Source organism: Protobothrops mucrosquamatus, unplaced genomic scaffold (genome assembly GCF_001527695.2).
Source record: "Protobothrops mucrosquamatus isolate PMUCROS unplaced genomic scaffold, P.Mucros_1.0 scaffold155, whole genome shotgun sequence".
Lineage (NCBI taxonomy): Eukaryota > Metazoa > Chordata > Lepidosauria > Squamata > Viperidae > Protobothrops > Protobothrops mucrosquamatus.
In genome coordinates, this window is record NW_015386519.1 from 155,325 (window position 1) to 170,569 (window position 15,245).

The 15,245-nt window shown below is 40.4% G+C and overlaps 1 protein-coding gene across 1 annotated transcript in view; it reads left to right on the forward strand.

Annotated features, from left to right (window-relative positions):
- Positions 1-2,998: 2,998 nt before the first annotated feature.
- SYDE2 (synapse defective Rho GTPase homolog 2) overlaps positions 2,999-15,245 on the forward strand; it is a 46,017-nt gene continuing 33,770 nt past the window's right edge. Inside the window, exons 1-3 of the mRNA XM_029283626.1 lie at positions 2,999-4,444; positions 4,532-4,571; positions 11,191-11,892. Coding sequence (XP_029139459.1) covers positions 2,999-4,444; positions 4,532-4,571; positions 11,191-11,892 — 2,188 coding nt within the window. The remainder of the gene's footprint in view (positions 4,445-4,531; positions 4,572-11,190; positions 11,893-15,245) is intronic.

Here is a 15,245-nt window from a genome sequence, read left to right on the forward strand (position 1 = left end):
AACCACATTGTGATCAATTCCATGGCACATTTGCTGCTACACAAGGCCAGCTGTTGCATCTGTTTGTCTTCTTTGTTAGTATCCTCACACAAAAGCAAACAAAAAAAGCGCGCACATTCTGAAACTCCACCATCACCTGATGATTCTTTCTTTTGTGTAGGTGTGGGAGGGAAAAGCTGGCTTGAAAGTTAAATACCAGGAAGAACTAATCGTTGCATCATGTTTATAGTACACTGTGTACTTATTAGGTCTAATTCATGTTACATTACATTGCAACAGGTTTACCAGCATTTATGGATATCTATGCATAGGGCATTAATGAATATGCCACTAAAGAAAGGAGAAAATATTGAAAAAAAAACCCAATCTCAGCTCCTTTACAACATTCTTTGTAGATGTTAAAAGAGTACAAGACTAGTCATATATTTTTCTTGATGTATGTTGTTTTTTGTTAATTTTTTTGTTTTTATATTTTTATGGATATGTTGTTTCCCCACAAAAACATTCCAAATTATAAAAAAAATCAAAAATACATGTTTGTGCATAATTTTATAGCCCTGACAATTGCCAGATAACTGTTTCATTCTAATCTTTTTTGTAATTTTTGAGGTCAACTGGAAAACAGTTTTAATTTAATGAGAGCCATATAGCTTCTGAACTTTTTTTTTTTTTGAGAGAAAGAGCCTGGTCCTCATAAAATGACCTGTTAACTTTTGGGAATAATAATATTCTCCTAATTTGGCATAGGAAAACAACAAAGCAGTAACCATTACAGCAAAATAAAAGGTTTTTTACTGTAGTCTTCCATTCCAACCCTCCCCCCCCACACATCACAAAAACAAGGAAACTAGAAAATTGGAAAAGCCTTGTCCTGCCCACTCCTACTATTGTATAATTCACTTCCTTTTGTAACTCAGTTCAGTCCTTACCTTGCAATTTCCTCTGGCACAAGGATTCCAGCCTTTTGAGATGCTGTCTAATCAATACAGTGTCCTTACTTAACCTAGGAAGGGCCAGGAGACAGTAACTGCCCAGCCAGCTCCTCTGTTTGTGCAGCTGCTTTATCAATATGAAAAAAGGCTTTCTGGCAGAACCAAAGGCAGTTGAGACCCTTTTCCTGATAGTGATTAATGAGAAGAGGATGTTGCAGATTCACAGTGGATTCCAAAGTGTGAGACTGAATATAGACTATGTTTAGGAGCAAAAAAGGTGATTTTGAAAGCTGGCTGATTTTTTTTTTTTAATTTTGAAATGTAAGAACTATGATTCTATTCTGATTTGAGCAGCTGGGTGGGGGGGGGAGAAATTTGGCTTCCTCTTTCTCTATATTTACATTCCTTCTTCAGATATATTATGTGAAGATCCAGCTGTCTGGAAAACGATCCACTGCTGGGAAATGTAAAAGGAAAGAGAACAGGACAACCAACAGCAAGTGGATGGACTCAGAATGGCAATCCCCATCCAAAAACTTGAAAGAACAGGTTAGGGATAGATTGTCACAGAGAAAATCCATATGGTAGCTAGGAATCGAAAATGATGGGACACAATCAAATCTCTGTTGTTGGAAAAAACCACTCCCACTTTCTGAACCTTACCTCTTTATTTTCTGCATAACGCAAGCCCAGAAATCTTCTGGGTCGCTCCAAGCAAGCTGAATAAAATGTTTGGAAAACAAATGTCCCATTTCTTAATCGCAGTAGTGAGAGTCGCATTGGAGCACATACATATATGGGTCGTGTGAGGGAGGGTACATGTAACGTCTTATCCATGGGAACAAGTTACCTGGCTGCCCTTCTCCAAGACACTTGGATGTTTTGAAAATTAAGTACTGAACGATCTCTTGCACTGACCCTCTAGCTCAACGGTTCTCAACCTATGAGTCGCGACCCCATTTGGGGTTGATCGACCATTTCACGGGGGTCGCCAAGCAAGGCTGTCCGCCATTTTTTTTGTCCGCCATTTTTTCCCCTCTTTTCCGGCGGGTGCCTTACCTCCCTTGGGCTGGGCCAGCTGGTGGTCAGCCTGCTCCGTCTCTGCCGCTTGCCAGCTACGCCTCAGCCGGCGCAGGGGACGGAACCATGCATGCACGGCGCTCCCGGGCAGGGAAAGTCCTCGACTTACGACCGGTTGGGTAGTCCTCGACTTACGACCGGTTTAGTCCTCGACTTACGACCGGTTGGGGGTCGCGGCATTAAAAAGGTTGAGAACCACTGCTCTTAACTCTCATTCCCTGCCGTATAAGAGGCAGGTATTTTGTCAGCTGCACATTTCAACTTTGAGAACTTTTTGAGTGCCGGCAGGGGGGGAAGAAGTCCCTTCGTTGCATTTCTTCTCCCCAAGCCGCGATCGAAGGCGGCAGGAGAGGCTTCTCGAACCGAAAAGAACCGGCTTGAATCCAACCGGCTTCTCTCCGGGGTTCAGCACCGATGGCTTTTATTTATTATTCGAGGGCCGAGGAAAGGGTTAAGTTTGGAAGAGGGAAGCGAGAGAGGGGCGAAGGCTGGAAGAGTTGTCTCAGCGCCCCGCCCCCGCGCGTGTATGTGTGTGTGTGTGTGGAGGTCGCGCGCGCGCGGCGGCGGCGGCAGCGGGGAGGGGGGGGGAGAGCCGGGCAAACCTGGCCTCTCTTTTTCTCCGACGTCTCGACTCAGGCTGGGCAGCCTCGGGGCTGCAAGGGCGAGAAAAGCAAGGCCGCGTGCGCTCCGGGAAAAAGCGCTCCAGCCCAGCTGCTGGCCGTAAGACATGCGCATTGCAGAGCGCCCTCTCACCCCGCTCAGTTATGCCAAGTATGTGAGCCCGAGCAGCAGCAGCAGCGGCAGCGGCAGCAGCAGCAAAGAGCGAGAGGCGCCCAAGGACCAACTAGATCATGGCGTGCTGTAGCCAGCCGCGCACCAAGCTATTGCGCTTGTCGTTGCCGCCGCCTCCGCTTTGCTCCAGGCGCCACCAAGCAGCAGCAGCAGCCCTGCGCTCGACGGCAGGGAACTGAGGGAGACGGCCAGGCATGGCTGACCCTCTGCGTAGGACTTTCTCCAAGCTGCGAAGTAGGAGGTCGCAGCGAGTAGCCACCGGCGCCGCCGGGGAAGCTGCCGGCGACCCCGGCGAGAGCTGCAGCACGAGCGTCGGAGCCCTTGGAGGGAAAGCCCAGCGGAACCTGCACCTCCTCCATCCCTCCTACCGGGAAAACGGAGTGGCGACCCAAGCGTGCCCCGGGCTGGGAAGCCAGGTGGGCGGTTGCGAGGTGCTCCTCGTGTCCCCGCTGGAAGGGTCGGCCTTGCGGGACTCGGCTGCCTGGTCCCGGCGGGGAAAGGCGGAGATGCCTGGAGAAAAGTTACCGGGAGCCGCCGTGGCCCGCGCTTGCCCTCCGAGAAAGCGCGCGGAAGGCACGGCGCTGCAGCAGGCGAGCCCCCCGGAACTCCGCGCGCCTCCGCTGGCGGCCGAACTCTGCTTCTCCTCGTCTTCCTTTTTCCCGAGGGGCGCGGAGCCTCGGCCGGCCCTGGAGTGCGCTGGCGGGAGCGAAGACGACGACTATTACGATAACCAGAGGCTGCCTGGCTGGGGCTGCCAAGGGACGGCCCGAACGCCCGAAGCAGCGGCGCGGGGAAACAAGCGAGGCGACGCGGCCGCCGTTCCGGGTGCAGGCGGCGGCACCACCGGAGCCAACGGAGCGCGAGAGAGCACCGGCAAACTGCGAAGCCAGCTCCAGGAGGCCTATTACCTGTTGATCCACGCCATGCACGACCTGCCTCCGGCCAGCCCCACCACTGCAGGTCCGTCGCCCCAGCCTGCTAGCCATCTGCCCGCCTCTGAGGCAGCAGGGAGTGATGATTTACGCTGGTCTTTCTCCTGCGGCGGGGACGGATGCTCCCAGTTGCAAAGATCCGATCCCAGTGCCCAAGGCTCAGCCGAGAATCCCACCTGGCGCCAGGGCATCAGCAAGAGTCTGGAGAGCCTCTGCTTTGCCCAGCCTTCCACTTCCAAACTGCTGCTCCCGCCCAGATGTCGGAGCGAAGGTGCGCTCCAGTCTCTGTCTCAAGAGCCACTGGAGCCCCTTGGCCACCTGCTCCTGGAACCTCAAGAGCTTGGCACCAGCCAGGAAACCTGCTTCCTTGCAGCTGCCACCCAGGGCTCTGGCGACAACAGCTGTGAGAAGAGCTTCAGCAGCCAGGAAGCTCATCCCTCAGGGCTCCGGGAAGACCTGGAGGAGCTCTTGGCTCCTGAACTGTATGCTGCCCAGGGCAAAAGGGTGGATCCAGCAAGAGCAGCCGGGTGTAGCCAGGAGGGAAGTCCCCAGCACCCCTCAGCAGACGCCTCCCCAGGCCCCTTCAAGCCACCTGCTGTGACTGTTCGGAAGCTACAGAAATGGATGTACAAAGGACGCCTGCTCTCCTTGGGCATGAAAGGCCGGGGTGGGACAGCTGGGATGTCCCCCCCATCTTCCCGCACCAAGGTCACTGGGAGCTGCAGGCCACTTCTTAGCAGAGGAGAGGGGCTCACACTCTCGCCCCCTGCTCACTTGAATGGCCCGGGGGCCAAGGCCCGAGTATCACCTTCAGACCAAAGAATCTTGCTGGCAGGTAATATTTCTGTGGGCTCTTGTTTTCCTTTCAAGGGCCTTGTGAGCCTAAGGGCTTTGTCCCACTTTTACTGTTAAGATGTTTTCCCACTTTCTTGCTTCTCCGTGGTTGTGGAAGACTTAGCTTGTTGAATGTCTGCTACCCCTAGGAAACCAGCCATTTTGAAAGCTGACAACCATATCAAAGCCTCATGTACTCTGTGGTCTTTTTTTCCAATTGGCTTATCTCTTCAGTAGCTTCCAGAGGCAAAAGGTAGCTTCACTTTTCCAGCCTGGAGTACGTGATTTATGCAGTGAAATTGATTGAACCTTGTTTACACAACATTATACAATCCTCCTAATTTTTAACCTAGAAGGCATGCAAAATTCCTATGCCAAATCCTAAAATGTAAATAGCAGGCTAAGTTTGCAGGAGAGAAGAAGTCTCTGTCCATGTTTGTAGAGCACAGCTAGACATTTTCCATAGGGAACATACCATAGTTGAATTCCTTTTGGCATAACCTGCTGCATTATACAGTCTCGTTAAATGTTAATACTTGTGTAAATTTCTGTTCAATTTTGACAGTTTAAATGTGTTTCTTTTTTGCTGCATTATTATAGATTGAAACGTATGGTGTCATGCTTCTGGAACTCCTATTGCTAAGAGTGCAAGTGAGGATGAGAAATCAGCATATTTGACAATCCTTATTTAGTTAGTATCATAACCTGTGAAAAATTGCCATGACAACAATGTATACTCTAACATGTTACATGTAACATAGAAGTTGCTGTTTAAGGAATTTGGATACCAGGTGGAGGAAGTTAGGGTTTCCACATGGTATTTGCTATGCACCTACTTATTTCTCCCAATTAATATGAGTTCAAAAATTAATATGGATATTTCGACTTTCCCTATTTGAATGATCTCTAGATTGAGCTTATTGTAATTAAATGTGACCAGTGGCCATAGTGGCTAGGAATTCTCTGCCATCCAACACACTTAGGACAGTAAATTGAAAAATGAATGAAGCTAATAAAATTGGAGGGGGTAATGAGCATGATAGTCCAACACAGCTAGACTGTATTTAATACACAATTAGGGAAGTGGTTTCAGGAGTTGAAATAAAGGCTGTGTGAATATTTGATTTGCAGATTCAGTTCAAAAAGCTGATTTGGATAAACTGATTTGAATTGGTTTTGGTTATTTCGGATATTTTGCATACCCACATAGGAACTTTTTAAAAACTGAATTGACTATTTGATTTTCATAGACTCCTGGAAATATCAGTGACATAGAAATACTTTGCTCATCTCTTTCAAAATCCCTGTTTTCAAGCAGGAGCAGAAGTTGTGTGTCTGGTGAAATGTGTCTGGTGAAGCCCTGTGACCTCATTTTATTCTGTCTATTCTGAGGGGTGAAATATTCTAGGAAGAGCTGCCAACTCAGCATGGCCATTTCTAGAAAATGGCTTCCTTAGTATATTAATTGTGCATGTGTGGCTAAAGTGAGTTAATAACTCACTTATTCAAGTACCCATATGTGAAGCAATCTTTCTAAGTCTCATTCCGTTTATTTCTTTTTCCCAGCATTACAATAATTCAGCCTCAGCCTGAATTTCACTAAATATTAATAAAGGGGCCAGGGAGGAAGATGGGACAAAGTAGAATGAACTCTCTGTCATCTTTTAACGACAAAATTACAATGCAGGGAAAAAAATTGGGGGAGAGCTAACTAACTATGCCTTGGCTCCAGACCTGGTTTACTCTTATGTGCGGAAATTAGAAGTTGTAGATTTTTAAAATGGCAATCTGGTTAATTACTTGTTGGGATAATGATTTTTTTTAATTGTGCATGCCTATCTTATCATCATCCTGAATCAGTTCATTACAATATGAAAGCATCTTCATTGAACATTATGGACCAAATCTATTGGTCTGTTTCAGTTTTTTTTAGATTTTATAGGCTAGGTTTGAGAGAGAGTGACTACCCCAAATCACCCAATCAGCTTGTGTACCTAAGGGAGGACTAGAAACTACATCTCCATGCTCCCAATACCTTAAGCACTGTACCACATTGCTTTTGCATGCCTATATAGTAGGCAAGAAGGGTTATCTCAGAAATATGTGGCTTTACCAAATATTTAATTCAATCACTTGCATTATTGAATGATTCTGGTCGGGTAAATTATTTTTGTTCTTTAATAACTAAACATAGTCTTTTTACATGCATGGTTAGTGTGAATGGTTATGGAAACAAGTTATGTGTTCAGAATCCACTCTTCAGAATCACAGGTACCTATAACGTAGGAATAACCATCTTCTATTTTAATACCTTCTGATTTGTAGATTGAGAGCTAGTTTGGTACAGTCCCACATTAGGAACGAAGCACTGGGTGACTTTGAGCCAGTCACTTTTTCTCAGCCCTAGAAAGGAAGGAATGTCAAACCACTTTTGAAGGACCTTTCCAAGAAAACTGCAGGGACTTAACCAGGCAGTGCCCGAGAATTGGACAGAATTGAACAGTAGTAAAAAAGGATGATTTCTATTGCTACGTTAGCCTTCAAAAACAGAGATATTTATCTTACTATAGAATTAGGCAGTTTGATGGCTTCCTTGTATCTTGAACTTCAATTCCCATGAGTTAGCATAGGTAATAGTCAAGGTTTAGCGGAGTTTATGCATTTGTTAGATATGTCTCCTGTCTTTCATTCAGGAGCTCAGAGTGACATAGTATTCTCTTCTCCCTTTTTTTCTACAGCAGTCAATCTGTGATATAGGGTGGGCTAAGCAAGACTGAGTGGCCCAGAGTTTCCATAGCTAAGGGTAGACTTTAACATGGGTCTTCCTAGTGGCAGTCCAGCACTTTACCACAACACGATGAGGGCAGAATTATATGCCCACACTGAATTTCACAAATTCAAAATACCTGGAGGACATCAGGTTGATTGTCCACATTTCAGAAGCATTCAAGTTGCATTTGCTTAGTCTACCATGCTTAATCATAAAATCGGTTAAGTGCTGCATGGGTGTTCCATATCCACCCTCTGATTCCTTCTTTGAGTGAAAAAATATTGCTTCCAAGCTACCTGAGCTTGAGTTGATTGCTTTATTAATGGTGTGTGTGAGAGACTATACAAATATTTGCTTAGCCTCCCCAAATTATGCATACTTTCTTCATAGATGAATTGGAATCAATACCCAATGATTTCAGCAAGGTCTTCCAAATAAAGGTGCTTAAAGCTCTTACTATAGGGTTATTGCACTGACTTTAGCCTCTGTATAAAGTTAATAATTTTGTTTAGGTGAGCAGCTAGAAAAAGAGACTAGGGAAAGGAAATTCAGCTAGTACAACTGCCTACAAAGTATGTTGAATTTTCAGGAATTTTGCACATCTTTGTATAAATTCTCTCTGGGTATTGCTGGAAAATCCAAGAAGGACCCATCCCCCAACATTACTGTGTTCAGGAGAAAAGGCTCTTTACAGGTGTTTATGCTTTTCATAATGTTTGAAGAAAAACTAAATTACATTAATAGGCATTCCTTATCTTGCCCTTTTAGCAGTGTGTGGTCTCTCGTTAAATGTAGAATCAGTTACATTTTGGTATGGTTTCTCTTTCTTTCATGTTACCACTTTTCCATGTAAGTACATACTAAATTACTGTAGTAGAAAATGCTTTTCAAATGTGTAGCCACATTTTGTTTTATGTTCTGTTTTAGGATTATACCAGGTTTAAAGTTTCATTGCTTTAAATCCTCCTAGATTTATTACAAAACACTTCTTCAGAAAAATATAATTAGTAAAAGCATTCTAAGTATTGGTTGCAAAATACTATTATATTTCACGTATTGTTTTACAGGAGTAGGGAGGTTATAGTGTATATAATTATAATGTACCTTTTAATTGTACAGAGTTGAGTAGGCACAGTAAGAAAAGCAGATATGTTGAAGAAGTAAGATTTGCTATGTTGTGAATGATTTTTGGCATGTAGACCTATAGCATCTTGTTTGGAATTACAGTTTAAAGCAAAATATAAAAACTACTAGCACAGTGAGGAATTAAATGATAGCAAATTCAGTTTAGAATGAATTGTATTTTAAAACAAGGATTTCTCTATCTTTAAAAGAGACTTAGAAGAGCTTATTATGAGAATAAAAGCAGAAAGTGAAGAATCTGTGTTAACTTTAAATACAAAGAAGACAAAGTAATATCAGCATCCACGAGTTTACACTTGACAGTGAAGATAAGAAATAATGTTTTCTCAAATTGAAGAATAAAGATGGGCATTGTGCTTGAGACGTAACAATGGGTTTAATCCTAAAACCAATGCAGTACAATTGTGAGCAAGATCATAAAGGATCAGGTCATTTTAATAAGAGTAAAGAGTACTGGTTAAAGCAGGGGTCTTACAGTGGTACTGTACAATTGTGAAAGCTGTTTACTGTGTACTTCAAATTATAAGTTTGGAATTGGCTACTATACAAGTGAACAAGAAAGAGCAATCAATCAATCCCAGACCAAATAATGTCAAACTCATCTCTTGAAACCAGCAAGCAGAAACTTATATATTGGATATATAATTTTGCCTCTATCATATGCCCAAAGTCATCCTGATAAATGGAATTTGAAGAAGGGAATAGAGCTATAAATTACTAAAAACAGCCTTAGCTTTCATTGAATAGTGTTAACTATTACTTGAATTTTCTCTTAAGTAAGTGTAATATCATGAAACCTTAAACTTTACAGTTAACTTAAAGGAGCTCATTGAATTAAATATCTGAACAAGAGGTAAGCTCCCCATTTCTTGTTTAAGATATTGAACTTGGAAGATGCAGATTCAAGTCCTTGATAAATTATAGAGTTCATTGGGTAACATTCATTCGTTCGTTCTCTGCCTATCCTTTCAAGGAGATAAAAGTACAGACGATCCATCAGGTATGCCATCTTATCCTTCCAGAGGACATGATAATTCTGTTAAGTATGATTCTTGGTCATTTCGTGGACATGTCCAGTATTCTTGGCAAGAAGGTAGAAGGGATTTGCCAGTACTTTCTTCTGAGATTTTTTTCCCCTGGTCTAGACCAAATACTTGAGATTTTTCTTACGGTTTCCCTTTGGAGTCCTAATCAGGTCTGAACCTGCTTAATTTTAAGATCAGCTGGGACCCACCTAATTAAGCCCAGAAATGTGTGCACTGGCTCAAAAAAGGTTGTCTAATCCTGCTGTAAGTGATTATATCTTGTTTTTCTATGTTTTGTGTGACTAACTGATTTTTAAATATTTCTAAAAGGGATATGTTCCCATATTTGTTTGATTAGAAGCAGGAGGAACAGTTTTATTTAAAATTCCATCTTAAATAGGACTTGTTAGGTAGGAATATCTTACTTCCAGAAAAGCGAGGACCGTTCCATTGCTGTTCTACCGGTTGAAGCAAAACATCCTTACTAAGTGAGCATTTATTAAAGGATGCAATGGACATCAGATATGTATTGTTGTTAGCAGAAGGGGAAAGGGTTTGTCCCCTCTTTTTTGGCATTATCAGTATTCTTGGAAAATGATACAAATTCTGAGATTACCATAGTAACATTTGTACTGTGGTTATATCATGTCTGTTACTGCTGTTACTGCTGTCAATATATCAAATTACATAATTTAGTTTATACATAATGTAGTTTCTCTTAAGTTAAGAAGAGATTGCCTGACTCTTGAGTCAAGCTTGTCCTTTCTCAACTTGATGCCTTCCATAAGCAAATGAAATTACCTGCCAGTTTGGATTTAGTCTTTTATATGTGGACGTGGCATTTTTTAGCATTTTTAGGTAGATGTGTTGTGCTGTTTCTCTTAACATTGTGAGTTGATATTGCCCTGCCCTTCACTACTTTAAAAAAAAAAAAAATCCTTTCCAGCCTGTGTAATCAATTTAGTGGCATTTATTTTAAATCTTGAAGTGAAACACAAAATAGAAATAAATCTACATAATCTTGAGGACATAATCCTACAGCTTATGAAATATATTATCAGGCAGTTGAGTAAAACCTAAATTTATTGGGTTTAGTAGAGTAAATAAAATTTGCCATAGACTCATTAAAATAGATATAAAGGTAGTCATGCTTAAGACTGAATCCAATGTATTATGTTGACCATGTTCTGAAAAAATACTGTAAATTCTGTACCAAATATGTAAGCCATGCTTAATGAAGTACTTGAGATTTAATAACCAGTCTTTCTAGCATTAAAAAGTTGCATGGATGGCAGTAGAGAAAACATTATCAAGATTTTGGTAATAATTTGGCCATCATCTTTATAGATGACTAGCTTTTCAAGTTCTTTTTCTGTGGTAGTTTATATTTGATAGGTGTCTGTGGTTCATTTGGACTGTTACCTTTAAAACAGCTTGCTGTATTTCTTTCAGCACATTTTATTGCGTAGTATTTAATCATATTACCCGTGATGCTGTTGCACGGACAGAATAAATTTTGCCATTTTGCAACTGGACTATTATTATCTTCATAGATGAAATCTGATTACATTGTGTCATTTTATGGCTCTTTTTTATGTCGCAACGTTCTATGTGCACCTGAAACAATAATGACGACTTGATGGCATCTAACACACTCTTTTATTCCCTCTTCCATTTTATAGAGCTGATCGAAAATGTTTACATACCTTCTGTGAGCAGAAGAGAACTTAAGAACTTGAAATCCAGTGATGTTTCCGAGTGCAGGCCTCAGGTTGCTAGCATTACTGTGTCCAAGAAGCGGAACTGGTTACATCAAAGTTCTCTGAGAGTACCTAGTTTGGAAAGAGGAAACTCTTACAAGAAAATTTCAGGAGAAAATTACCAGGTACTGAAATCTTCCAGTCCTTTCTTTGAGCCAAAAATGCCTCAGACTTTTTCCAAATTTCTAGGACAGGAAAACCCTAGAGGAAGAGTCAATTCTGTACATGCTGCTGGGAATGGAACAAGACCTTTGGCATTACAAAAATGTACTTTAGATTTTGGTGAAGATAACGATGCAGATGATGAAGGAGAAATATGGTACAATCCTATCCCTGAAGATGATGAGCCCGAGTTCCCCTGTTTTCTAGGTAGCCATAATAATCACTTGGACCCCCAAGCCTTGAATTACAAAATAGCACCTGGGAATGATTTAATCAAAGTCATAGGGCATAATGAAGGCCTTCCTCAATCCTTAGACTGTTCTGGAAATGGTCAGCCTAGAGAAACCAGTCAAATAGAAAATGTGCATTCCGTGGAATGTTTGCAAACACAAAAGCCAAAGCCTGTATGCGATACTCTGACTGGCTCTGCAATGGACGAAGGTCTTAAAGCTACTATGGGAGGTAAGAGCAATGTAAACATTTAACTTAAAGTACAATTATGTCTGGCACCCCTACCAGTGTGGTACAGTCATGTTTTAGACAGGTGAAAATTCAAATCTTAACTTGGAACTAGTTATGCATAACCTACTTAGAGGCATAGATGTCTGTTTCACATGAGTAGCATGTTCAGCTGAAATAATTATTTGTACATATAATATATGCATCTCCAAATAATGTGTGTGCATCAGAATACATTTTTATAAAATTTCACCATATCTCAGACCTGTGGGAAATCTTTTTAGGCTTCACAATAACTCTTCATTTTTTAAAATTTAAGTCACACATGTGCTAAGGTGGCAATTTATTGTTTAATCTGGTAAGATTATAAAAATCATTAAAATGTAACTATTCTATAGAATTGGAAAGACATTTATTTGGTGCCATTCTGTGAAGTCCATTAAGAATCAATAACTGCTACAAAAATGTTGATTTTTTTTTCTCCTGCGGAAAGGTAAATTGCACTTCTAAAATAGGTGGTCCTCCTTAATTACCAATGCTAACTGAAACTAGGAACTCTATCACTAAATGATGAGGTGTAAGACGCAATGTGATATGACTGCATTAACTTACAGCAACAGATCCAGCATTCTCAGTTGCTATTGGTAGGTGAATCCTGCATGGTTACAGCCTCCTATTGTTATATGATCACTATATGTGACTTGCCAGCTTCCCCACTAATTTACTCGTCAGAAGCCAGCAATGAAAATTGCAAATGGCAATCGTGTCCTCATGGGACACTGTGGCGCCATAATTGCAAACCACTTGCCTGAATCGTGGTGATGTGGTTGCGACAGCCACAACAAAATGGACCTGTTAAGTCCCTCTTGTTCAGTGCCATCATAACTTTGAATGGTTACTAAGTGTATTTTAAGCAAGGATTTGTATTTCTTATACAGGTAACTTGGAGTATTGACAGCTTCCCTTTAAAATTAAGCTGGGTTTCATGTTACCTACATTTATTTTTAAAAAAATACATTTAACATGATTATTTTCTAATCATTTATGGGGTTTATGGGGTCTCTAACTAAAACCTTCTGAGCCTACATGGTGCAATCTTTTCTGGAAAAAAAATCTCTTATCCTAAAAGTAGTCTGAGGAAAAGACCTAGAGTACATATTTTATCTCATTAAATACCAACTAATTAATTTCTCTTTTTGAATCTTAACTACTATAGGAAGCTCTACTTCTGTTGATTTATTTTAACATTTTCATACTTGACAGTTTATCTGCTTTGAGATAATTTTTATATCCTTTTACATTTTAATTGTAATGCTTATTTATTACTCAAGTTTGAATGTAAATGCTGTGTTCATCACAATTTATTTTAAACTGTGGCTTTGGAGATCACATCTCAGTAAAGTTTCAATCATATGCCTAAATGTTATTCCTGTAAGTTATATTAAGCCTGAAGGACTGGATATGTCTATGAAATTCTGACTTCAAGTATGAAAGTTCATGGACTTTACATTTTATCTTACAATATTAAAGAGGGGATGTCCATGGAAAAATATCAGGATAATTTACATGATTTTCTACGTGTTATCCTCATTTTCAAATGTCAGAAGGAAAATTGCTTAATATAGTCTAGTATGCATCATAATTGTATAAAGTATTAAACCACTCCATCAATTTTAGCTGACTTCCGAATGATTCATATAATCTTGAACATACATCTCTGCAGATGTTTCATCAAAGATGCTTTGGAATGCTTATATACAGCCATGACATTTCCAGGCTTATACGATTGTTTTGGAAATTTGGAAACTTCACATGTGTGTATGAATTGCCCCTTCATTTTTTTCCCTTAGTAAAGTATCTATGTATGCACTTGTGTGCACAGGCAGCCAGGGTGGTTTCCATGAATTGGAAAAAGATGTGGCACCTTGAATGAATGAATGAATGAATGAATGAATGAATGAATGAATGAATGAATGAATGAATGAATGAATCCAGAAGAGAAGAATCCTTCTTGTTCTAAAATACCTCTTTCATTGAATACCTCTTTCAACCTCTTTCAATGAAGTAGTTAAATCAATTATAACTTTGGTAAAATTGAACTAGTTTTGGGGGGCATCCTATTTCTGTTTCTCTTATTTATTCTAAATGCTTATGTCATCACTTTGTAGTCACATAGCGGTCTGTGAGCTTTATCTTTACATGTCTCCTGTTACAGAAAGGCAAAACCAATCCTCAAATTATGTTTTTATTTCCAATGGTTTGAAAATAAATGTCTTTTAATTAATTTTTGAATTCCTTTAGAGGAGATATCGTATCTTTCGTCGTACATTGGAACAACAATGGTTATTAATAACTCAATGTTATTACCTAAAAATATATTTCTTCATAAGATGGAAAAAAGTATGTCCAATATGTGTGTGTGTGTGTGTGTGTGTGTGTGTGTGTTCCCAGAGGCAGGTCTCATGAAGCTCAGGAAGATTTTACTCCTAATGTATGAACATAGCACTGTAGTCTCAAGGTTGATGTGTTTGAGGAGAGATGATTAACATTAAGGGGGTTTACATCTTCTGTAGCAGCACTATTTACGGGTTTGTTTTTTTTGGCACATACTTATTTTTATGGCTTTTGCTAAAATGTTAATAATGGATTTTATTTACTAACTGGAATATTGTAAACTGTATTTGTACTGCAGTGTAATTCAATGGGGTTTTCACTAGTTTTAGTTAAGGTTTGTAACATATCTCCTTTACTAGAGAAAATTAAATAGGAACTTTCATATCATAGGCAAAAGGTCATTGCTTTATTGAATGTCTTGATTATGAAATTATAATGAACTCTGGTGACATTGTTTGTGAGTTTATCCTACACTGTCTCTTGTGTATGGAATTAATGAATCTATTTTAAGTATAGTTTTGCCTCTTGGGGTTTTGTGTGCATTGAATGAGGATCTCTTTCAATGAAATAATTGATGAGGAGACTCCCTACTGCTAAGTAATTGGCTTTATTGCTAAAGAATATTTAAGATTTCATTTAATCCTGTTAAGATATCTATTCATAACTGTTAATTTTAGTTAAACTGAAGATGACAGTTTACCTAGTCAAAATGACTACATAAAGGACAGTAGGCCAAAAGAAGCTTACATTGTGTGACTGTGAAGCGGTAAGCAAAATGTGTTAGGCTTATATGGATTTAAGATGGAATTGATAATTCTTTTGCTACGGTGATATTTTAAACACAATGAGATAGAATCATTGTAATATCTACACTTTGTTTGCTAGGTTTCTGTAATCTATCAGTTTTGTAATCCTGCTTCACTATTCTAGTAACATACATGTTATATGTAAGTTAGGGTTAT